At 38.7% G+C, this 25,522-nt stretch overlaps 2 protein-coding genes across 1 annotated transcript in view; both read right to left on the bottom strand.

Annotated features, from left to right (window-relative positions):
- LOC127979732 (antigen peptide transporter 2-like) overlaps positions 1 to 25,522 on the bottom strand; it is a 412,715-nt gene that overhangs the window by 63,463 nt on the left and 323,730 nt on the right. The window contains exon 6 of the mRNA XM_052585348.1: positions 24,063 to 24,181. Coding sequence (XP_052441308.1) covers positions 24,063 to 24,181 — 119 coding nt within the window. The remainder of the gene's footprint in view (positions 1 to 24,062; positions 24,182 to 25,522) is intronic.
- The window catches only part of LOC127979735 (HLA class I histocompatibility antigen, A alpha chain), a 340,316-nt gene that overhangs the window by 21,026 nt on the left and 293,768 nt on the right, over positions 1 to 25,522 (bottom strand).

Below are 25,522 nucleotides of genomic sequence, written 5' to 3'. Positions count from 1 at the left end.
AACCTGCACTTGGACCCAGTCATCTTCTTCTTTTCTGTTCCTTTTTTCTGCCATTCTTGGACTGGGGGACGGAAGAGATGGCTGGTGATGGGGGATACGACTTGGTAATTGGTCATCATCGCTGTTGGCTGGAGGTCTCACATCCTATAAACCAGTGGAGTTTGAGCTGGTATCAGTCCCATCCTGTGATTATGAAATAAATAGCAAATAGTATAAGTTATATATAAAAGATGATGCATTCATTGTTAATTCATAGATATATAGAGCTATAATAACTGCATATTCATACATTGCAAATGCTAAATTGTTGCATTTGTATTTTCTGTAAGCCAAATAAAATTACAATCTATTTTATTATGTAAATACAACCCTTTACATTTAATTACAAGTTATTACACATGCTTTTTGACTCACAGGTATATTATTTTTGCAAAAAATCAATACCCCATGTGGTAGCATTGCTAGTTAAGTTAGCTAACCGAAACACAATAGAGGTACATAAAAGGACGTGCATGATTTACCTCATCGTCAAAGTTTTACTCCGTAAGCCGATGTTTGACATGAGGTGCCAGCCAAGATAGGAATAAATAAAACGCTGGGATTTTTTTTCCTCCTGGACCCCCACTTTTTTACGGAGACGAACGTACTTGTCTCGAGAGTCCTTCCATCTTCATGCACTCCGCTACATCTAAATCGACGTTGGAGGAAATCTCCCTCCACGAATTTAATCTCCCAAAGAGGAGTCATACTGTCACGGTTCATGAATGCACCGTCTCCAGCTGTATTAATGTTACGTCATGTTGATTGTTTCATGTGGGTATTGCCGCTGATCGCCTGATCAGCAGCAGGTGCATCTCATTCCAACTGCCTATTTAACACCCTGTCTTTCGTCTCTTGTTTGTCAGATCATTGTCTGAAGTCCTCCTTGTTAGATGTGTGTCCTGGTTCTTCTGTTCCTGCTCTTGTTTGTCTCTTGTTCGGTCGTCTCTGGATTGTTCCTCTCTAACACGGATTATTTTCACCTCTCACGGATTTACCACCACCATCATCTCTACCAGCGCACTCAACCCACCTACTCACCAGTCTGTGTTGTCATCGAGGTCCCTGCGTCACTCTCCAACCTTCATCCATCTCATCTCATTACAATAAACCTTGTCAACTTGCATTTGCCTCCTGTCTTCCATACCAAACCGTTACCAAACCAGCCAGAAACACGCCTTCCTATCCCGGAGACGTATTCGGGTGAGCCTAACTTCTGTAGAGCATTTCTAAACCATTGTGTCATGCACTTTTCCCTTCAGCCCAGAACATTTTCCAACGAAGGTGGCTTTCGTACTGACGCTGCTCTCTGGGAGGGCGGCACTATGGGGGACAGCGGTGTGGGAGAACCAGAACCCATGCTGCGCCTCGTTCCAGGCGCTCTCCGCCGAGATGAGGCAGGTCTTTGGCGGCCAGGATGCTGGCAGAGTTACGCCAGCACGAGAGATCCGTCTCTGACTTCTCTATCGAGTTCCGGACCCTGGCGGCGGAGTGCCATTGGAACGAGGAGGCGCAGTAGGACATGTTCCTGCATGGGCTGGCTGACTGCGTCCAGAGGGAAATCTACGCCCTGGATCTTCCCCCATCCCTCGATGGACTTATTGAGCTGGTGTTACGGCTCGATGCACGTCTGACACGGATGGAGAGGAGGGGTCTACTCAGCACCCCATCCAGGGGACCGGCAGACATGCGATTCAGCGGTGGGGACGCGGCCAGCCCCTTCTACGATCACGGGCCCATGCAGGTAGGGCGAGCTCGGCTTTCCCGGGAGAAGAAGGAGAGGCGGAGGTCCCTTGGCCTGTGCCTCTACTGCGGGGGAGCCGGACATCAAGCTCACACCTGTCCGGTAAAAGGGCCAGGCCCGGTAGTACCCGGTACCACATCACGGTTCACGCCCTCTCTGGACAGCAACTCCCTACCATCTCATACACCACTGAAGACATCACACTCATCACATCTGGCAATCACTCCGAGACCATCTCTTTTCACATCCTTGACTCTCCCCTGGCACCCATTGTCCTCGGGCACCCTTGGCTCCTCCTCCATAACCCCAAAATAGACTGGTCCTCTAATTCCATTCTGTCCTGGTGTAAAAAGTGTTATGAGTCTTGTTTAGTGTCTGCCTGTCCGTCTGTGTCTGTGTTACAGGAGGAGGCAGTGGATTTGTCTAACGTGCCCACCTTTCAGTAAGTCTCGAGCTGCTTCTCTTCCTCCGCATCGTCCCTACGACTGTGCCATAGATTTACTGTCAGGTAAGCCTCCGCCTAAGGGCAAACTTTATTCACTTTCTGTTCCGGAGAGGGAGGCTATGGAGAAATATATTTCTGATTCTCTAGCTTCTAAATTCATTCGCCAATCATCTCCTGCGGGGGCGTGGTTCTTTTTTGTGGCAAAGAAGGACAGATCACTGCGACCTTGTATTGATTACCGGGGACTGAACAACATCACGGTTAAGAATACTTATCCTTTACCATTGATGTCTTCGGCCTTCGAGAGGTTGCAGGGAGCGTCAATTTTCACAAAACTGGACTTACGCAATGCATATCATTTGGTTCGGATCAGGAAGGGGGATGAATGGAAGACCGCTTTTAACACCCCCAGAGGGCACTTTGAATATTTGGTTATGCCCTTCGGGCTTTCCAACTCCCCAGCGGTCTTCCAGGCACTCGTCAACGATGTGCTTCGAGATATGATTGATCAGTTCATTTATGTCTACCTGGATGACATATTGATTTTTTCTTCCCCTCTCCAGGAACATGTGCAGCACGTCCGACAAGTGCTTCAGAGGTTGCTAGAGAATGGGCTTTTTGTCAAGGCGGAGAAATGCGAGTTTCATGCACAGTCAATTCCATTTTTGGGGTATATCGTGTCGACTAAGGGAATACGCATGGATCCCGAGAAAGTTAAGGCTGTGGTAGAGTGGCCAAGCCCAGATTCCCGTAAGGCCCTACAGAGGTTTCTGGGGTTCGCTAACTTCTACCGGTGTTCCATTCGCAACTTCAGCCAACTAGCCGCACCTCTGACCGCCTGGACCTCCGCCAAGACTGCGTTCAGGTGGTCAGACACAGCTGAGGCTGTGTTTGCCAAACTGAAGAGCCGATTCATTTCAGCCCCCATTCTGATTACCCCTGACCCTACACGTCAGTTCGTTGTGGAGGTCGATGCATCAGAGGTGGGGGTAGGAGCGGTGTTATCACAACGTTCTCCCTTAGACGACAAGGTCCATCCTTGCGCGTATTTTTCATATTGTTTATCTCCTGCAGAACTCCAACCGCTGCCGGTCCCTTCAAGACCCTGATCCCACATCGCACTAGATTTTATTACCGCCCTCCCGCCCTCCCAGGGCAACACGGTAGTTTTAACCGTGGTGGACCGGTTATTGACCCCTCCGTTCACGCCTTTGTCCAGAGGTGTCACCGCACTTGGACCAGAGCCCACGAGACTCTACTCCAAGTGGGGGCGCGCACCAAGGCCAAAGCCGATCGCCACCGGTCTAGGCCTCCCGTATACGTCGTGGGTCAAAAAGTGTGGCTTTCTACCAAGAATATTCCTCTCCATTCCGTATCTAATAAATTGCCTCCCAAATTTATTGGCCCATTTACTGTCACCAAGATCATTAGTCCGGTGGCAGTCCAACTTAAACTCCCTCCTGCGTACAGGAGAATTCATCCCGCCTTTCACGTATCCAAGATCAAGCCCCTATTTCATTCTCCCATTAATCCGCCTACCCCGGTTCCTCCCCTGCCATCAATCAATCACCTTTATTTATATAGTGCTTTAAAAAAAATACATTGCGTCAAAGCACTGAACAACATTCATTTGGAAAACAGTGTCTCAATAATGCAAAAGGATAGTTAAAGGCAGTTCATCATTTAATTCAGTTATGTCATCTCTGTTCAGTTTGAATAGTGTCTGTTTTTATTTGCAATCAAGTCAATGATATCGCTGTAGATGAAGTGACCCCAACTAAGCAAGCCAGAGACGACAGCGGCAAGGAACCGAAACTCCATCGGTGACAGAATGGAGAAAAAAACCTTGGGAGAAACCAGGCTCAGTTGGGGGGCCAGTTCTCCTCTGACCAGACGAAACCAGTAGTTCAATTCCAGGCTGCAGCAAAGTCAGATTGTGCAGAAGAATCATCTGTTTCCTGTGGTCTTGTCCTGGTGGTCCTCTGAGACAAGGTCTTTACAGGGGATCTGTATCTGGGGCTCTAGTTGTCCTGGTCTCCGCTGTCTTTCAGGGCAGTAGAGGTCCTTTCTAGGTGCTGATCCACCATCTGGTCTGGATACGTACTGGATCAGGGTGACTGCCGTGACCCTCTGATCTGGATACAGACTGGATCTGGTGGCCACGGTGACCTCGGAACAAGAGAGAAACAGACAAATATTAGCGTAGATGCCATTCTTCTAATGATGTAGAAAGTACAGTGTTATGTGAAGTGTTTCCGGTTCCAGTTTACCTAATTAATGCAGCCTAAAAACCCTTTAACGGATTTTGATATTAAAAGCATATTAGTATGTTATGTGTATGCCAGGTTAAAGAGATGGGTCTTTAATCTAGATTTAAACTGCAAGAGTGTGTCTGCCTCCCAAACAATGTTAGGTAGGTTATTCCAGAGTTTAGGCGCCAAATAGGAAAAGGATCTGCCGCCCGCAGTTGATTTTGATATTCTAGGTATTATCAAATTGCCTGAGTTTTGAGAACGTAGCGGACGTAGAGGAGTATAATGTAAAAGGAGCTCATTCAAATACTGAGGTGCTAAACCATTCAGGGCTTTATAAGTAATAAGCAATATTTTAAAATCTATACGATGTTTGATAGGGAGCCAGTGCAGTGTGGACAGGACCGGGCTAATATGGTCATACTTCCTGGTTCTAGTAAGAACTCTTGCTGCTGCATTTTGAACTAGCTGTAGTTTGTTTACCAAGCGTGCAGAACAACCACCCAATAAAGCATTACAATAGTCTAACCTTGAAGTCATAAATGCATGGATTAACATTTCTGCATTTGACATTGAGAGCATAGGCCGTAATTTAGATATATTTTTGAGATGGAAAAATTCAGTTTTACAAATGCTAGAAACGTGGCTTTCTAAGGAAAGATTGCGATCAAGTAGCACACCTAGGTTCCTAACTGATGACAAAGAATTGACAGAGCAAGTCTTAGACAGTGTTTTAGGTTATTACAAGCAGAGTTTTTAGGCCCTATGATTAACACCTCTGTTTTTTCTGAATTTAGCAGTAAGAAATTACTTGTCATCCAATTTTTTATATCGACTATGCATTCCATTAGTTTTTCAAATTGGTGTGTTTCACCGGGCTGCGAGGAAATATAGAGCTGCGTATCATCAGCATAACAGTGAAAGCTAACACCATGTTTCCTGTTGATATCTCCCAAGGGTAACATATAAAGCGTGAAGAGTAGCGGCCCTAGTACTGAGCCTAGAGGTACTCCATACTGCACTTGTGATCGATATGATACATCTTCATTCACTGCTACGAACTGATGGCGGTCATATAAGTACGATTTAAACCATGCTAATGCACTTCCACTGATGCCAACAAAGTGTTCAAGTCTATGCAAAAGAATGTTGTGGTCAATTGTGTCAAACGCAGCACTAAGATCCAATAAAACTAATAGAGAGATAAACCCACGATCAGATGATAAGAGCAGATCATTTGTAACTCTAAGGAGAGCAGTTTCAGTACTATGATACGGTCTAAATCCTGACTGGAAATCCTCACATATACCATTTTTCTCTAAGAAGGAATATAATTGTGAGGATACCACCTTTTCTAGTATCTTGGACAGAAAAGGGAGATTCGAGATTGGTCTATAATTAACAAGTTCTCTGGGGTCAAGTTGGGTTTTTTTTATGAGAGGCTTAATAACAGCCAGTTTGAAGGTTTTGGGGACATATCCTAATGACAATGAGGAATTAATAATAGTCAGAAGAGGACCTATGACTTCTGGAAGCACCTCTTTTAAGAGCTTAGATTGTATAGGGTCTAACATACATGTTGTTGGTTTAGATGATTTAACAAGTTTATACAATTCTTCCTCTCCTATAGTAGAGAATGAGTGGAACTGTTCCTCAGGGGGTCTATAGTGCACTGTCTGTTATTATTATTATCACCGCACTTGGATTTACCACCACCGTCATCATCATCAGCGCACTCAACTCTTCTACTCACCAGTCTGTGCTGCCATCGTGGTTCCTGCATCATTCTCCGACCGTCCATCATCTCATCTATTCGAATAAACTCTGTTTACTTGCTTTTGTCTCCTGTCTTCCATACTCGAGTGTCACAGATAGTTGTTGCGTAGAATTAAGTGTAACATGCTGTGTATCAAATCACATTTGCCATATTTGGTGACTAGAGAAAAACAATTGATGGAACCTTCCCATCTCAATGTGAGCATAAATATTTAGGCAATTTATCAATGAATTATAACAATAAATTGTCTGTCTGATGTGATACTGTAGCTGACGGCTGAATGGTTGCAATTTTATCCCTAATAGTATCGATTTTAGAAGTAAAGTAGTTCATAAAGTCATTACTGTTGTGGTGTTGGGAAATGTCAACACTTGTTGAGGCTTTATTTTTCGTTAATTTAGCCACTGTATTGAATAAATACCTGGGGTTATGTTTGTTTTCTTCTAAAAGAGAAGAAAAGTAATCAGATCTAGCAGTTTTTAAATGGTTTCCATAGGATATGCTACTTTCCCGCCAAGCAATACGAAATACCTCTAGTTTTGTTTTCCTCCAGCTGCGCTCCATTTTTCGGGCTGCTCTCTTTAGGGTGCGAGTATGCTCATTATACCATGGTGTCAAACTGTTTTCCTTAACCTTCCTTAAGAGTAAAGGAGCAACTGTATTTAAAGTTCTAGAAAAGAGAAAGTCCATAGTTTCTGTTACATCATCAAGTTGTTCTGAGGTTTTGGATATGCTAAAGAATTCGGATACATCAGGAAGATAACTTAAAAAGCAGTCTTTTGTGGTAGAAGTGATGGTTCTTCGATACTTGTAACAAGAAGTAGAATTTACAATTTTGGCTATATGAAGTTTACACAGAACTAAATAATGATCTGAGATATCATCACTTGGCTGAATAATTTCAACATTATCAACATCAATTCCATGTGACAGTATTAAATCTAGAGTATGATTTCGACAATGAGTAGGTCCTGAAACATGTTGTCTAACACCAATAGAGTTCAGAATGTCTATAAATGCTGATCCCAATGCATCTTTTTCATTATCGACATGGATATCAAAATCACCAACTATTAAAACTTTATCTGCAGCCAGAACTAACTCGGATGTAAAATCACCAAACTCTTTAATAAAGTCTGTATGGTGCCCTGGTGGCCTGTATACAGTAGCCAGTACAAACATAACAGGGGATTTATCATTAACATTGGTTTCTCTGGATAATGTTATATGAAGCACCAGGGGCGTCGCTAGGCCCTTTTTAGGGGGGCTTCATAAGAAAAAGCTGTGGTATCATCAAAGGATAAACATGAATGTCCTAATACTGAATCAGGAAGTCTTTATTTTAAAAATCTACATTCCCAATTCAAAATTTTCCAGTGACTGGTCACATCTAAAAAACTGTATTAGTTTTTTTTTTTACAGTGTTGTATATGGCTCAGTCAGTACTCCTACTCCCATATATGAAATACAGGGAATACAATGGAATAGTGGATTGCAATAAGGTTAGTAGTATACAACCCTACCCTAATAGTCAAATAGAATTTTTTAATCATACCCTTATTGGGGGCTGAGCCCCCCTAAAATGAAAATCTTAGAATCGCCCCTGTGAAGCACCATTACTTCAGACGAGTTATACTTGAAGCCTGCCCTCTGAGAAATCCTGAAAACGTTATTATAAATTGAAGCAACTCCTCCCCCTTTGCCTTTTAGACGCGGCTCGTGTTTATAACAATAATCTTGGGGGGTGGACTCATTTAAAATAATGTAATCATCAGGTTTTAGCCAAGTTTCTGTCAAACAGAGCACATCTATATTATGATCAGTTATCATATTATTTACAAAAAGTGTTTTCGTAGAAATGGATCTGATATTCAATAAGCCAAGCTTTATCATTTGTTTATCCATATTGCATTTGTTTTTATTTGTTGAACCTCAATTAAATTGTTAGACTTAACTTGGTTTGGACATTTTTTGTATTTTCTAGTTCGGGGAACAGACACAGTCTCTATAGTGTGATATCTAGGTGAAAGAGTCTCTATGCGCTGAGAATTAACTGAGATCTGTGACGGGAGGCAGCTTGCAGATGGTCGGTTTAGCCAGTCTGTCTGCTTCCTGACCTGGGCCCCAGTTAGTCAAGTATAAACACTAAGACTATGTGCCATATTTCTAGAGAGAAGAGTGGCGCCACCCCAGGAGGGATGAAGACCATCTCTTTTAAACAGGTCAGGTCTGCCCCAAAAGCTCATCCAATTGTCTATGAAACCTATGTTATTCTGTGGGCACCCAGCCATTGAGTGATGACAATCTGCTATGCATCTCGTCAGCACGGTAAGCAGGGAGGGGACCAGAGCATATTACAGTGTCTGACATATTACAGTGTCTGACATCGTGCTTGCAAGTTCACACACCTCTTTAAAGTTATTTTTAGTGATCTCCGACTGGCGAAGTCGAACATCATTAGCACCGGCATGAATAACAATCTTACTGTATTTACGTTTAGCATTAGCCAGCACTTTTAAATTTGCCAAGATGTCAGGCGCTCTGGCTCCCGGTAAACATTTGACTATGGTGGCTGGTGTCTCTATATTCACGTTCCGTACAATAGAATCGCCAATAACTAGAGCACTTTCATCAGGTTTCTCAGTGGGTGCATCACTGAGTGGGGAGAACCTGTTTAATGTTTTGATCGGAACAGAAGAGCGGTGTTTTGACCCACGACTACGCTGCCTCACTGTCACCCAGTTGCCCTGCTGCAGGGGCTCTGCTGGAACCGGAAAATGTAAAAGAATCCCTGAACTAGACGCATCCAAAGCCGTATCTAGAGCCCTAACATTCTTACTGTCCTCAATTAAAGTTTGGATGCGTGTCTCTAATTCTGAAACCTTCTCTGTCAGCCTAACTATTTACCTGCATTTATCACATGTGAATCCCTCATCAGTGACAGAGATAGATAAACTGTACATGTGGCAAGAGGTGCAAATAACGATTGCAGGCGAAGCCATTACTCACCGTGCTTGATGAAATATTCTTACTGCGGTTGTTTGATGAACTTGTGGAAAATTGCAGCGTGAGAGAGGAGAGGAGAGGAGAAAAGAAAACGCTAATGACAAGCTAACGAGTGCTAACGCTTTGCAGGTGTACTGCAGTCACGGAAGAGTGAACAATCAAAGTTAATCTGATAAGATTGATCGATAATATCAGTAATATGGTGTGAATTAAGTTATATTTTACAACTTAAAAAAAAAAACTGACAGTGATAGTAAGAAAGATTATAGAGGAAAAAATAATAATAAAAACAGCTACACGGAGCTACGATTAGCTACACAAGGCCAACAGGAAGTAGAGAAAACACTGTCCAACAGCGACACCAACAGGCAGCTAGGCTCCAGCTAGGCTCCTTTTAAAAATTAACAATCAATTAACCTTAATGCTGCAAAATGCGTATACTGCAGCAGCACGCAGTCAATGGCAAGACAAGGACGTGCAAAAGCCACTCAAAAATTAATAAATAAATAATAAACTGCTTTCTAACCCTAATTAAACTGGTTTTAGTCTGAATAATATGCTAACAATATTATAAAATGAATAGATGTGATTGTTTATGATCATTTGATAAAATGAATAGAGCGTGCCATACGTTTAAGATCATTTTACTTTGTTGACTGTCCTATCCCGTCACGGAGACGGCTGCACGCACTTCTTTAAATGGTTTTCTGGTGCTCGTTGTATTTTAAAAACACAATAACAATGTTTTCTACAGGCCCGCACATGACATGCAGGAAACAATATAAGGCTACATTGTGTGCACGATTTACGAATTCATTCCCTCAATTTACTAAAACATGCACATGGTTACTATTGTGTTCCCTCGATTTATTTATGCGTTCCCTCAATTTGCTAAATTGTGCACACGATTTAGCAAATCAAGGGAATGCAATAGTAAGTGTGTGCACGTTTTAGTAAATACGAAGTGGCACCACGGAGATGTTCCAAGGCAGCTGGGACGAGGGTAAGTGGGTACCTGGTACGATGCTTTTGGGAAACAGACCGTAATATTGTTTCCCAAAAGTCGTACGATCGTTTTTTCGAACTTCTTAGGCTTACGAAGCTTTTGGGAAACTCAGCTTATGTACTACAATTAAATGTCATTCTATAAGGCGAGATTTCAGCACTTGACAAACGGACAGCGACTCCTGAGTAGCACTTAAAGCACAGCAATGTGTGATTGCCATAGACAGTAAAAGAAATGGACACAGCGACCCCATTGGATTCAACGGAAACAAGTGAAGTCAATTAGAAGCAGGCACTTCCTGGGGGTCGGGCGTACTGCACAGACTCAAACTGAACTTGATGACAAAGATGTCACGTGAGCAACCTGTAAGTCTTCTAACCGCTGTGCCAAGAGAAATCTGAATCACCCACCAAATCTTCCAGAGAAGGCGAGCTTGAACAGGAGCAAATTTTGGTAAGTATTCTGATTAATTATCTCCCTTGACTTCATGCCTCCACCTGCCCCGACTGCCTCATAGACAGTAAAAGATTGCTGTGGCGAGTGGGGCGGGGCCGAGTGACGTGGGAACGAGGAGTGAGGCCGGTGGAATGATTGGGAAATCAGCGACACCTGCGACCCATCGCCGGTCTCGAGTCCCACGTAGGAGATGGGAGGATATAAAACTGGAGAGACGACAGTGAAGGACGAGAGAGGACAAGGCCTGGGCGTTATTTTATGTTTTGGTTTTTATTTGAGCGCATCAGTCGTCCGTGAGGGGCTGGTGCGCTGTTTTGTGTTTATTTTGGAATTATTAAATTATCTTTTGATTGTCCGCCGGTTCCCGCCTCCTTCTTCCCGATGATTATGGAGATTTAATGCATTACAATTGCCTGCGAGCTTCTCCTCGTGTCCATACGGTAATTTCTCTACTGTGCGAGAGAGAGTCGCTGGTTATGACGCAATCGTTAGCCTATTTTTTACAAAAACTGCTTCTACAGGACCATAACGTAAGATACAAGGTAATGGAGCCTTTTATACATTTTAGTGTTTCTTTAGAAATAGTGGTTACAATAGACTGCTTTAAGTGCATTGTTGGTTTGAGCCGCTTTCATTTGCATTTAGAAACGCAACATTCGTCATTCGCTACTTATGTTTATAAATCTGTTGTTGTTTACAAAGAAGTTTCAGTGTCACATGATCCTTCAGAAATCCCTCTAATATGCTGATTTGCTGCTCAAGAAGCATTTCTCAGTTTTGATGCTTAATATTTTTGTGGAAAAAATTATACATCTCAAAGAGTTGTTTAAGATTTTATAAAGAGAAAGAAATTAATCATTTTATTCATCATGCATGAAAATGAAAAAAGTGAGTGAAGACATTTAAAATGTTTTCTATTTAATAAATGCATTAACGAATTTAATTAATATATTTGATAAATTAAAATAAATTCTGTTGATTTTAAACTTTATATTTATCTAAATATCATGAAAAATAAAGTGCATCATCATTTCCACACTAAATATGAAGCAGCAAAATTAATTTCAACACCGATAATAGTAAATATTTCTTGAGTCGAATAAATTGTAATTATTTCTAATTTATGTAACAATGAAAACTGGAATAATGATGATAAAAATTTTGCTTTGCATCACAGCAATAACATTACATTTCATATTGTATTAAAATTGAAAACTATTTATTGTATTTGTAATATTTCACAATATATATATTTTTTTACTTTATTTTGATCAAATACATTCAGCCTTGACGAGCAGATGTTTCCAAACTTTTGTCGATAGTTTAATAATAATAATAATAATAATAATAATAATAATTCTATATACTTTACCATACTATATTACAGTATTTTATTTTAATATATGATTGTATTGTTGTAATGATTATTAAATGCTGTTTTTTATTATTTACAGGACAGTATGTATTTTTACAAGATACATATTTTTAATAACGAGTGCTGGGGGCGTGGCTTGGGCGTGGTCAGTTTTTCCTTGTTTTTTGTCTCCAGCTGATCACATGCCTGGTATTACAATGTTATTTGTCTGACACTATAAGTATGTTGTCAAAGTATATCGCCACATGGAAATTAACAACCTGAACTTGACCATGCAAACGATCATGCTCGTGTGTATATATATATATGTATATATGTGTATGTATATATGTGTATGTATATATATATATATATATATATATATATATATATATATATATATATATATATATATATATATATATATATAAAATTCTGTGATGAAATAAAGTTCCCCTTAAATAAGCATGGAGTAAGCACCACGGTCCGTGCTGCTGGTTTGTTTACATCTAACTACCACAATTCCTTGCGCTCAGGCAGTTTGAGTTGTGGTTTGAAGGCGTGATTTACAAACCTTCCTGGAAGCAGTATTAAAACGATCACTCACCAGCAGAGACAAGATGAGCTCCGAGGAGCAAAAGCACATGCCGCATCCTTTCTTTTTCCTGAAACAATTCCTTTCAGAAAATCGTTCTGGAGGCTTTACTTAAAATAAATGATTTAGAAACTTCGGATGTCGATGTTGAACTGGAGAAATGTTTCTGCACAAACGCCTGAAGTTCTGGCCAATAGCTTTTCTTGTTAAGTCTGACGTCACGAGTCACTATGAGTTTTTTCCTTCACTGGGTTGATAGCGAAAGTAAAAGACAAACTAGTAATTAAATTAACTTGGAATCATGTGAGACATATGCTTTTTAGAACTGAATATTTGTTTTCAACCTACACTGATGGAATGCACTGAAATGCTCGTCTACAAACATTCTGCAAATCAGAGTTATATTTTATGTGATTGCACAGTACTGTACTTTACAAACGACATTGTTGCTACTTTATAAAGAATGAGCATACAGTAATTCACAGGACTGATTAAAGACAGTGACAGACAGCACTCATCTTAACTAAATATCAGAGTGATTGACAGAGATACAGTAGAAACATTATGTTTTGTATTAAATAATAACCCAGATCATTTATTATCCTTAGAGTAAGGAAAGCTTGGCAAATGAGAGCATCCAAGGAGCATGTGAATGATATGGATTTATTTTAAATATTTGTAATGTTCTTTAATGTTTAAGAAACCCAAGTGTGAGATTAACCCTTTCATGCCTCACTCCTCTATGGTCAGATGCTCTGCTCTCACTGACTCCGCCCAGATTCCAGTCTAACTGCAAGCTGATTGGTTCTCAGTGGCAGCACAAGAGCTTGACGAGCAGCTCACACTGTCCAATATAATGAGAGCGTCTTCAGCTTCTAAAGAGTCTAAATTTCTCATATGTTACTGAAATAATAATAAATATCATATATATTTTTGCATATAATAATATATAATACTATATATTTGCACAATATATAATAAATTATATAATATATAATATAAAAAAATTGCTTGTTAAGAGCCAAAAGGTAGAGCATGGTTTCTCATGTATTGCATAAACATTTGTATTAATATATTGCATACCTGCATGTAATAGTACATACTTTATATCGGCACAGTAGTTGTAAGAGCCATTATGTCTATGGTATTTTGAAAGGAAGTTAAAGGAAATGCAGTGGAGTTTCAATCCTCCGGGAGGTTCACATTATGGTGGAGTGTGGGAGCGTGTGATCAGAATGGTCAAAAGAATTATAAATTCAATCTTACATCAGCAAACTTTGGATGATGAAGGATTCCAAACTGTGCTGTGAGAAATTGAAGCCATTCTGAACGATTGCCCAATAACCAAGCTGTCAGATGATCCTAATGATCTGGGACCACTAACTCTAAACCACCTTCTTCAGATAAAAGGTAAACCAGTACCTCCTGGACTATTTGACAAATCTGAATTATACAGCAAGAGGAGATGGAAACAGGTCCAGTATGTGATTTCTTCTGGACAAATTAATATTTGCCTTTGCTTCAAAATCAGCAGAAATGGAATAAGGAAAGGAGAAACTTTGTTCCTGGTGACATCGTTGTTATTGTGGATTCAACAGCTCCACGTGGATCTTGGCTGATGGGACGAGATATGTAAGTCTTTCCAGATAAAAATGGACTTGTACGTTCTGTGCGAGTACAAACTAAAACCAGTGTACTCGAGAGACCTGTGACAAAGCTTTGTCTGTTGTATGACAGCATGGAAATGTAATGGACTGATTGCAAAAACTGTTTACTTTTTGACCTAGAGAGGACTGATTAATGCAGTGTTTACAATGTTGCTTTGGGCTTTAATGGCTCTTTGTATTAATCTTGTATTGAATTGTAATGTCTACCTTCCAGTACAACATTTTTTGACCGTGTCTGGAGGTGATTATGTGGAAGCATTCGATGTTATCATAAGTGCATTGTGCAGCAGAACTGAGTTAAAATGACCAGAACAAGCTGTGATGAATAAATCTGATAAAGCAGCTTGGAGGACGATGTTTTGTTTGGATCTCACGCATACACGCAGGTTACAAATGAACTGACCTGTTATAAAAACTTAATTATTTTTCTTTAGTCAATTCCAAAACATTATATTTTTTACATAACTTATTCTTTTTGGCTTATTGATATAAATATTGGACTCTGCGGCTACTATTCATGGTTTAGTACATAATTTTTAAACATCAAATTAACTTTAACTTCAAACACCGTTAACTTTAATCAATTTACTCACTAGCACAGCTGAGAGTAACTTCAAGGAGCAGAAGAACTACAGTCCACATGTTCATTTACCAGAGCAACTCTCAAGATGGGTGTTTCAATGAGTGTCTCTGACAACTAACAAGGGAGCAGAGAAGCAGGGAAATAGGAGAGGAACAAGACAACAATAGTGACACAGAACTACAAACTAAAAGTCCTTGAATATAGACACATGAAACACAGACAGGGATCGTCTGTGATATAGAAATACAAGCATGGATGGAAAATAAAAAATAAATAAAAAATACATGTGGCAATGATTAAATATAAATTATATATAAAAATAACATTTGTGAAGAGTGGAATTAAATAAATCAAAAAGGAAATTCCAAAAGCGGAAATAAAATGCAAAATGGAAAGTTGGGTTTTAATTCTGTCTTTATCTAACATAGAGTTATTTGTGTATCAAGATCCATGTTTATTTATTACTTCACGAAATTTCATCAATCATCAGTAAGCAGAATTTATGACACTATTAGGTGATCATGTCAAATAATTATGACAAAGATGTGCTGCTGTAATTGCTGCAAAAGGTCGACATACCAAATATTAAAGTTAATAGTGGATAAAAAGGTATGATTCACTTAGGAATCATAAATCTCTATTTGCTGTGCTCAGAGCAACTATCTGAAAAGGTTGGAGGCAAAAAAGGTCAATACTTTCAGATCTTTCATGTGTTCAGGCCACCACTGTATTCTCTCTCTCTCTCTCTTTCTCTCTCTCTCTCTCTCTCTCTCTCTCTCTCTCTCTATATATAGATATATTGTCCGAACTTCCACCTGGAAAGAAATATATAGTGGCCAGAAGCCAGAACTTTTGGAACTGTAATTGAATACCCCTGCCCTTCATTGGGGTAGTTATCTTTCTGTTAATAAAGTCTGTTCACTTAATCTTCATCTTCGAGTCCTGCTTACACCAAGCTAAGGCAAAGTGTTCAAATGATGATCAAATGGTTTGGAAAATCAGTGTAAATACATATTATCATTTGCTTTATAATTCATAACCCATTTTTTGTATTACAAGTTTTCTAAAATGTTATGTTAAAATAAGCAAATGAGGCATTATTTATTGAAATATGCGCTAATTTGCATAATTGTCTAGTACAAAAATCTGAACACTCGATGAAGTCAGTTTAAAAATATATATATTTATTTTTTGACATTAGAATCAAATGTTTTTACAGAGGGAATTCTGGATATCTTTTTTTTTGTCACGCCATAATTTAGAAAATACTTTGAACAGCCAGAAAACAATATATTTTCCCAACTTTGGGGGGAATAAAATGTTGTATATAATCAAGGAAAATATATATGAACAAATCACTCTGTGAAAACAATATTAGAATATTGTCAGGAATAAAAATGTAAAGTTTGGCGTGTGTCAGTTCTACTGAAGTGGAGATTTATGGCTCAGTGTTGGAGAAAAAACTCATTTTGAGAAAACAGCCTTTAAAAATATGTATTGAAATCTATTGACACAAACAGATAAAGTGCTATAAAAGAAACACGTAACAGGAAATTTTCCTTCAACTAGTTTGAAAAAGCACTTTATGAAAAGCCAAAAAACCCAAAAACTCAAAATTGACAGGTGCTTGAAAAAACTGTTTTTGCCTGCAGTGTCTCACCTTATGGGGTGATTTCTGAATTCAAGACTATCCTAACTGTATCCTCATCTTTGTGTGCTATACTTTAACCACCTGTGTCCATGTAATATTAATAAATGCTGTGTAAGTATTGTTCACGTTAACTAGTTAATTTATGATGACAAATAAATCCTTATTGTAAAGTGTTATTAAAATAATGTATGTGCTGCAAAAATGCTTGAACAAAAATTTATTTTAAGATTCAATTTTGTAAATGAAAAGTGCCATACTTGTCCAAATTACTGAAGGTAATTACTGAAGTTGCTAGGTAGAATTGAGTGTAACAGATCACATTTGCTGTATTTGGTGACTAGTGAAAAACAGTTGATGGAAACCTCAATTGCATGCCTGCAGTGGTGAATACAGTCATTTTGATTCCAATTAATATCTTATATAAACTTTGGGAAGGAATCATGCATTTTAACATCATATATGATCTAACATCTGTAAGTTTAGAATATTCTGTTGAATCTGAAGCAAAAGTTAATCAATGTATTCTGATGAAATATGGATGCTGCTGTTTTGTAAGAGAGTATGAAAGACAGACATTCATCACTTGTCCATTTTTTGTGAAGTTTATTTATTTTTAAAGAATCAAAATAAGATTACAATGTTTTTAAGGCAACCGATATATATATAAAAAGTAACTTAATTTCAATTTAAACCTCAAATAATGGAAAATATCTATATTTACTGTACTGTACAGATGTAAATGTTTAAAAGTAAAATATCTTAAACAAAAAAAAGGAAATAAACAGAAAAAGCCCAAAAATCCCATCCAAGAAATAAAATATGAAGCCTCCATATTACAACTTTAAAACCCTACAAGTTTGTTAGTTCTCTTATAATCCATTACAGCGTACAAAGCAATCGTAGCAAAATGGCAACAGCTGGGTGTGTATGAAACTAGAGTGAATCCACGTTACCGGGATGACATTTTTAAACAATTGTACACTATTTTATTAGCTAAACAAACACAAAGCTTCCACCAAGAAAAAAATATAGTTCAAGCAAGAGTGGAGAGACGACTGCTGTTACCTGGATGAGCCTGTGTTATCATATTTTACAGGCTGTTATCATAGACTGTATTATCCAGGGATAACATACCTCTGACTGTCACTGCTGACCAATCAGAATCATGTATTCCACAGAGGCGTGTAATAATATAATATAACATAATATAATATAATATAATCAATCCCAACACTGAAGTATCTTAACCTGTGTGTGAGAGGAAGTGTGTGTTTGTGTTGTGAGCAAGACTGACAGCAGAATAGACATCTTTTTAAACTTCATCTCACGCACTCATCTCGTCACCTAAAATGCCAGAAAATTACATTTTATTGATTTCACATGACTGGAACAGCTGCACTAATGAATAAAAATAAAAATAATAATAATAACAATAATACACTTACATCTTTTTATGTTTTAATGAGCGAATCATCTGAATGTTCTGAATGAACTGAATCACTTGAATCACGTGAATGAACTGAACGAACTGAATGAATTGAACCATCATCAGATGCTAGAACAGAAAACACAAATTACAATCATCATGACAGCTACTGTACATCACACAGATACACAATTTCTTATTTATTAGACATATTTTAAGTAAAATATATTATAGAACAATACACATATTTTGACTTACTCTTTGATTTTACACCAATGACCAATGTTTTAGAAATATAAACATATTACTATTAACCACATCATAAAGGGCAGAGTCCATTTATTATTAATAAATATCAAATAGAGATTAAGAAAAACTTACCATTGACAGGTTTGAGGCCTGAAAAACAGAAACCCAGAGAGATGAAATATCAGGACACAAATGTTTAGATAAAGCATGCAATGTATTCAATAGTGAAGATAATATTATCTGAATCTCTCTCACCTTTCTTTTTCTGATAGACCTTATACACAACAACACCAATCACAAACAACAGGAGGACAGCAACAGCAACACCAACACCAATGATGATGCCGATGGGAAGAGAATCTCCTGTTTGATCAGAGAAAACATCAGCTCAATCTCAAAGCCAGATAATGTTACTAACCAGGGGCCTGTACCATGAAGCTGGATTAGCTGGCTAGCCAAGTTTCAGTTTAGTTTTCACCAACTCTGAGGTACCATGAAAGGGGCTTGGATATTAGCTGCATTCATTGCCACGGTAACTTACACTCCACAGCTAAGCTATGTTCTGGTTTAGAAATCTCAAACTGAAATTTGACCAATGAGCTTCAAGCAAAGTGTCACATCTCTGATGCAATAAAGCCACTCCCCCAGTTTCTTGAGTAAAACATATTTAAAAAGGTAAAAACATCTGGCTTTAGCAGTGATTGTTTATTATAAATATTTTATATTATTTATATATTTATTATAGCCTTGATCCATTAAATAATACATTTTAATTGAATATTAATATTCAATAATGATTTAATTTAATATTAATCTTTTATTTAAAATTTAATAATAATAATATACAATATAAATAAGCTTTAGAATCAATAGGTAAAGCTTTAAATATGATTACATATGAGTTCAGATTTTTGAGTCTCTTTATACCTATATATATATATACATATATATATATATATATATATATATATATATATATATATATACATACATACATACATACATACATATATATATATATATATATATATATATATATATATATATATATATATATATATATATATATATATACATACATATATATACATATATATATATATACATACATATATATATATATATGTATGTATATATATATATACATATATATATACATACATACATATATATATATATATATATATATATATATATATATATATATATATATACATACATACATACATACATATATATATATATATATATATATATATATATATATATATATATATATACATAAATATATATATATATTATCAACTATATAAACTAACTTTTCTAACTAAACAAAGTTTTTTTTTAGTTGTTTGATTTCAAGGACAGCTATTTTGACCTTGCTGAGTATTTAAAGGCATCATAGGATGTTGCTAAAAAGAACATTATTTTGTGTATTTGGTGTAATGCAAGATGTTTATGTGGTTTAAGGTAAAAAAAAAAAAAACACATTATTTTCCACATAATGCACATTATTGTTTCTCCTCTATGTCCGGCCTTGTGAAATGCGTCGATTTTTTACAAAGCTCAACGTTCTGAAAAGCGAGGTGTGCTCTGATTGGCCAGCTATCCAGTGCGTTGTGATTGGCTGAATACCTCAAGCACGTGACGGAAATGTTACGCCCCTTACCACAGTGTGATGAAGACTCCCAGCACAACCAGACAAAACCAATAAAACCTACTGCAAATGAGGTATTTGTTGCATCCAGTGGATAATTACTGATTATAATGACTTTATACTGTCTTTTTACGCAATGCGTTGCATCGTGCAGCGTAAACATAAAACCATGTCTTGAGAAACAAAAAACAACAAGTGCTACTCTACATTGCTCAAAACTCATATTTGAATCATCAGTGGAAAATTATTTAAATATGAAAACGTACTGACAGACTGTGATTCAGAAGCACCAAACTGTCCTTGCAAAGTAGGAATTGCCCCACTTTATAGAAACAGACACCAGCATTTTAGGCTACTCTCACAGTCCTCATCCTCCGTAAAATGTGCTGCACACATCTGAATATTTGGGTTGGACTGTTCAGGAATAGTGTTGTAAATACAACTTCACCACTGATTTCTAGTTGTGTCCTCTTTTGGAAGGCCTAAACAAAGTAGTTTTGCTTTCAAAATGAAACACACAGCGTCATTACGACATGGCAGCAATATTACAGCGAGAATAAAAGTTACGCCTTCTTTCTTTGCGAAAACATTTGGGCGACGTTATGCTAATCTTCCCACATCGTGACATAGATATATGAGCTGTTTTAGGTAGGCATGGTTGACTTAACTTTTATAAAGAATATCTATTTGGGTTTGAGATTTTAGTCTTTGCAACTTTACATATCTTCTTTATTCAAGATTCTAGATTTTTATTTGCCACATACAAAATTATATATAGCATATATAACCAGCAGTGAAATGTGAGTCAGGTCCGCTCCATGGACAGTGCAACTATTAAAGAAAACATAAAAGATTAAAATATACATAAATATAGCTATGTAAGAATTAAATAAAAGTAAACAATAAAAATATAAGAATAAAATATAAAAAAGATGTATATTGTAGAATTAAATATAGAGCGCAAAATAATGAGCATGAAAGTAAACTGTAGCCTTAAATATTAAGATATACAGGGATGTACAAGAGGCAAATGTGAATATCTTACTGATAAGTCAATATTAAGTGGAGACATGAAGATGTTAAAAGGCTGGTTTTGAGTTTAGGAGCCTGATGGCCTGGGGGAAGAAACTCCTCCTTAGTCTCTCGGTTTTGCCATCAGGCTACGGAAGCGCTTACCAGATGGCAGCAAAGTGAAGAGATGGTTACTGGGGTGGGTGGAGTCTTTGATTATTTTAACAGCTCTGCTTTTGCAGCGTTTGAGGTAGATGTCCTGCAGAGAGGGAAAAGCAGACCCTGAAATGCGCTCAGCTAAGCGCACAACTCTCTGCAGGGCTTTGACTGGAGCTGTGCCCATACCACACTGAGATACACTGAGTCAGTACACTTTCTATAGCCCCCGAATAAAAAGTTTTCAGGATTGCTGGTGAGACCCTGAATTTCCTCAACTGTCGCAGATGGTACAGTCTTTGCCTGGCTTTATTAACCTGTGTTTGAATGTGTGTAGTCCAAGTAAGATCCTCTGAGATGTTTACACCAAGGTACTTGAAGCTTGTCACCCTCTTCACAGGGGTCCCGCTGATCATAAGAGGAGTATAGGGCTGCTGTTGTCTCTTCCTGAAGTCCACAATCAGTTCTTCAGTCTTGCTCATATTCAGAGAGAGACAGTTGTCCTGGCACCATGATGTTAATTTATCTACCTCATCCAAGTATGCGGTCTCATTATTGTTGTGAATGAGGCCCAGAACCACAGTATCATCAGCAAATTTGATTATAGATGTGGAGCTGTGCGAAGACACGCAGTCATGTGTGTAAAGAGAGTAGAGCAGGGGACTCAGGACACAGCCCTGTGGGGCTCCTACATTCAGGGTGATGGAGTTGGAGGTGTACTGGCCTAGTTTCACCACTTGAGGTCTGCCGGTGAGGAAATCAAGAATCCAGTTGCAGAGTGAAGAATTCAGGCCGAGGTCAATGAGTTTAGAAGCTAGCTTTATGGGGACTATAGTATTAAAAGCTGAGCTATAGTCAATAAATAGCAGCCTTACATAGTTCTGTTATTGATGTCAATGTGTGTGAGGGAAGAGTGTAGGATGTGAGAGATGGCATCATCAGTGGATCTGTTTGGGTGATAAGCAAATCGAAGAGGGTCTAAAGTATCCGGGATTGGAGGAGCACTGCTTCGATTGTTTTCAAAGCAGCCTTAGAAAGTGTTTAGCTCGTCAGCCAGTGACGGATCTGCTCTCACCTCTGCAGAGGATTTATTTCCAAAGGCACAGATGGTCCTTAGTCCTTGCCACATGCGTCGGGAGTCATTTAGCTGGAAATGTGACTCTATGCGTTCCCTGTATTTGTGTTTGGCGGCTCTTATTGCACGTTGGAGAGCATAGCACGATGCTTTGTACTCGCTCATGTTTCCTGATAGAAGACCGGCGTTGTAAGCAGCAGTGCATTTGTTTACTGCTGCATGGATTGATCTGTCCACCCACGGTTTCTGATTTGAGAATGTCCTTATAGCTATTGTATCCGTAGCTTGTTCGGCTAGCGTGTTTACAAAGCTTAATACTACATCCATGAACTCGCTGACGTTAGATGAACTTGCACGAAACATGTCCCAGTCTACATCATCAAGAGCAGCCTGTAGCATGGCTTCTGATTGGGCGGACCACCACCCTCTGCACCGGGGGATCTTGAACGAGTCTTTGTTTATATTCCGGTGTGAGGAAAATGGCGGCATGGTCCGATTTGCCCAAAGCCAGTAGTGAGCGAGCTTTGTAGGCATTCTTAAACTGAGTATAGCAATGATCCAGTGTATTCGGTCCTCTGGTTGGACAGAATACATGTTGATAAAAATTAGGCATAACTTGCCTGAGTTTGGCTTTATTAAAATCCCCAGCGATGATAATAGCAGCGTCAGGATGTTTGTTGATGTTGCCGCTGAGCGCATCGTGAAGCTCAGACAAAGCCAAACAGGTGTCTGCTTGTGGTGGGATGTAAACAGCAATTATGATCGATGAAAACTCCTGTGGCAGATAGAATGGGCGGCAAATAATGGATAAATGTTCCAGATGAGGCGAGCAGGAGCGCGACAGAGTGGAGATATTCCTGGGGTCCAACAAACAAAGGATGTTACAGTCCCTATTGTCCCGTTGGAAACTTATTATGGCTCTAACATCATCCATCTTATTCTCCAGAGACTGGACATTGGCGAGCAGAATGCTCGGTAAAGGAGGGCTGTGTGCTCTTTTCCTCAGTCTGTTGGAATCCCAGCACGTTTCCCGCGGTGTTTCTTGATCCGTCGCCTCAGGTGGTTATTCAGGTGGCCATTGTTCATCTCGGCGTTCCGGAGAATCTCAGATGGCCACGATGGGTTGGAGGATAAAGTGTCCTGAAACAGGTCAGTGAAGCGGTGTCCAATGTCCAAAAGTGTTTCTTTGTCGTAAATGATCAGTGCAGAGGTTATGTGTGTAAAAAGAGAAAGCAAAAGTAGGTAAAAAAGTAAATAAAAACATAATCTAAGCGGAGCGACCTGGACGGCAACCGGACTTGGCGGAGCCATCTTGTGATTTTATGCACCAAGAGCTTGTAACACTCCAAAGAGAAAGGAAAAAATTTAAATTGCATCCTATGACCCTTATAAATTCTTCATATTTTTCAATCTTTTGTTCTCTGGAAGTGAATCGCACTGACTCTCTGATGAGAAATGAATCACAGTTTCAAGGCGTGTGATTGGCTGTTCATTACTGATGTCACAGTTTCATGTGCACATGCTTCATAAACTCAGGATAAAGCCAGAGTTGGATCATGGTATCAACAAAGCCGGATTGGATTGGTTTGGTTTGGTTTTGTTTTGTCAACTTAAAACTGAGTTTGTTCAGCTACCACCATGGTCCTTTACTGAAGAAAATCTCTCTGTGATTGTGATATATTATATACAGTACATTGCTATGTAGTGACAGCATGTTTTCAATGTGCAACCATATAAAAACAATACAGGCCTTAACATACTGTGTTTGTACTCTATTGTCTGTTCTGTGATTGTTCCATTTTATTACATTTTTCCATAAACTTCCTTGTTATTAAATCACTGTTCTTTAGGGTTTATTTTTGGTGAGTCGAGACAGGGCTACATGTGTGGTTCACTCATTTAATTTCTCTTACCACTGTTAGTCCTGATCTCATTCACTCTAATGGTTTCACCCTGGTGCTCCACCACACAGCTGAACTTGTTGTTCTTCCACTCTTCAGGAGTAACTCTGATGGTGCTCGTCTTCTGAAAGGTCCCATCCTCATTAGGAAGAAGTTCACCAAAAACCACATTCTTATCATGATCTTGGTCATTCTTCATCCAGGAGATTGTTACTTCTTTGGGGTAAAATCCTGTAGCATGACACTTGACTGAAGACGAGGAAGACTTCTGCAGCAGAGACACCTGAGGAGAGACTGAAGAGAGAGAGAGAGCTTGAAATCAAGTGATCTTAAATTGAGATGGAAGTTGCGTGTATTCGCATCTGTGCGTTTATCTTTTTAGAGTGAGTTTACTTAAAAACAGCGATTGTATCCTCTTGTTGCTGGAAAATATAATGTACCGAATCAGTATTTAAACTGTATTTAATAAAAGTCATGGGGCAGCGTTGACAAGTTTATTTTCTCCTGAATGTGTGAGCTGCGCAATTTCCGATATATGTGTGTGTGTCAGTAAGCAGCTCATTAATACAGAACGATAATTAAAGGCTCTAATGCACACCAGCACACCTGTGTATGTGTGTATTGTAATAGCTAGATGACGAATGATGACGTGTGATGGCATAGTAGTGGTGTCCCAATCCTTAGGGGAATATCTTCTCCCCTACCCCTGGACACTCTGTTTCAAGGGACAAGGGGAAGGGGTAGGTGGAGGGGTAGGGGAAGGGGAAGGGGTATAAAATAGAATTGGGATTGGGCCTAAATGTCCCTTGAGGGTACAGTAATGATAATTCATGACTTGCAGGGCTCTGATCAGCAAACCCACAGTTACTAGTTGATGTGGTTTCAACAAACTCATTAATTTAATAAAATCTTTAGTAATAAGAGCCTAACTGTTATAACTGAACTGAGCTTTAGCCACTAAAACACATCAGACCTGCATCAGTTTATACTTTTCTATCCAGTTCCTCAATTTAACAGGTTTAGATGAACATGATCATCTTGAACATGTTTAGCAATCCATTAAAATGCCTTCATTATTCATTTCTACAAACAATACACATGATCTGCAATGCTTTAATCAAAACCATCTCTGAAAGAAAGAACACAACAGCATTTTGAAACTTTTCTTACAATGATTTCTGGTGAACAAATCTGTTTAACAAAATATGTTTGGTTATATTTTAATATTTTCACTGCTGGATCGGTTCTGATGTACCTGTTTTCTTCAGGCTGCTCTTTCCATACTGCACATACTTCTTCAACCACTCGATGCACATGGTGTTGAAGTAATGTTTGTCTCTCTCAATAAAGCCTCTGTCATAGTTCCACTTGTGTATGGTGGGGATTCCTTGTGGCACTGGAGTAATATATCTCATCTCCTTCAGAACCAGAGACAGAAAGTCCTCTCCATCATAACCATCCTGCTGGAACCC

The sequence above is a fragment of the Carassius gibelio genome, chromosome B19, assembly GCF_023724105.1.
Source record: "Carassius gibelio isolate Cgi1373 ecotype wild population from Czech Republic chromosome B19, carGib1.2-hapl.c, whole genome shotgun sequence".
Taxonomy (NCBI): domain Eukaryota; kingdom Metazoa; phylum Chordata; class Actinopteri; order Cypriniformes; family Cyprinidae; genus Carassius; species Carassius gibelio.
The sequence above is the reverse complement of the archived record's forward strand: the minus strand, read 5'-3'. Positions and strand labels throughout refer to the sequence as shown.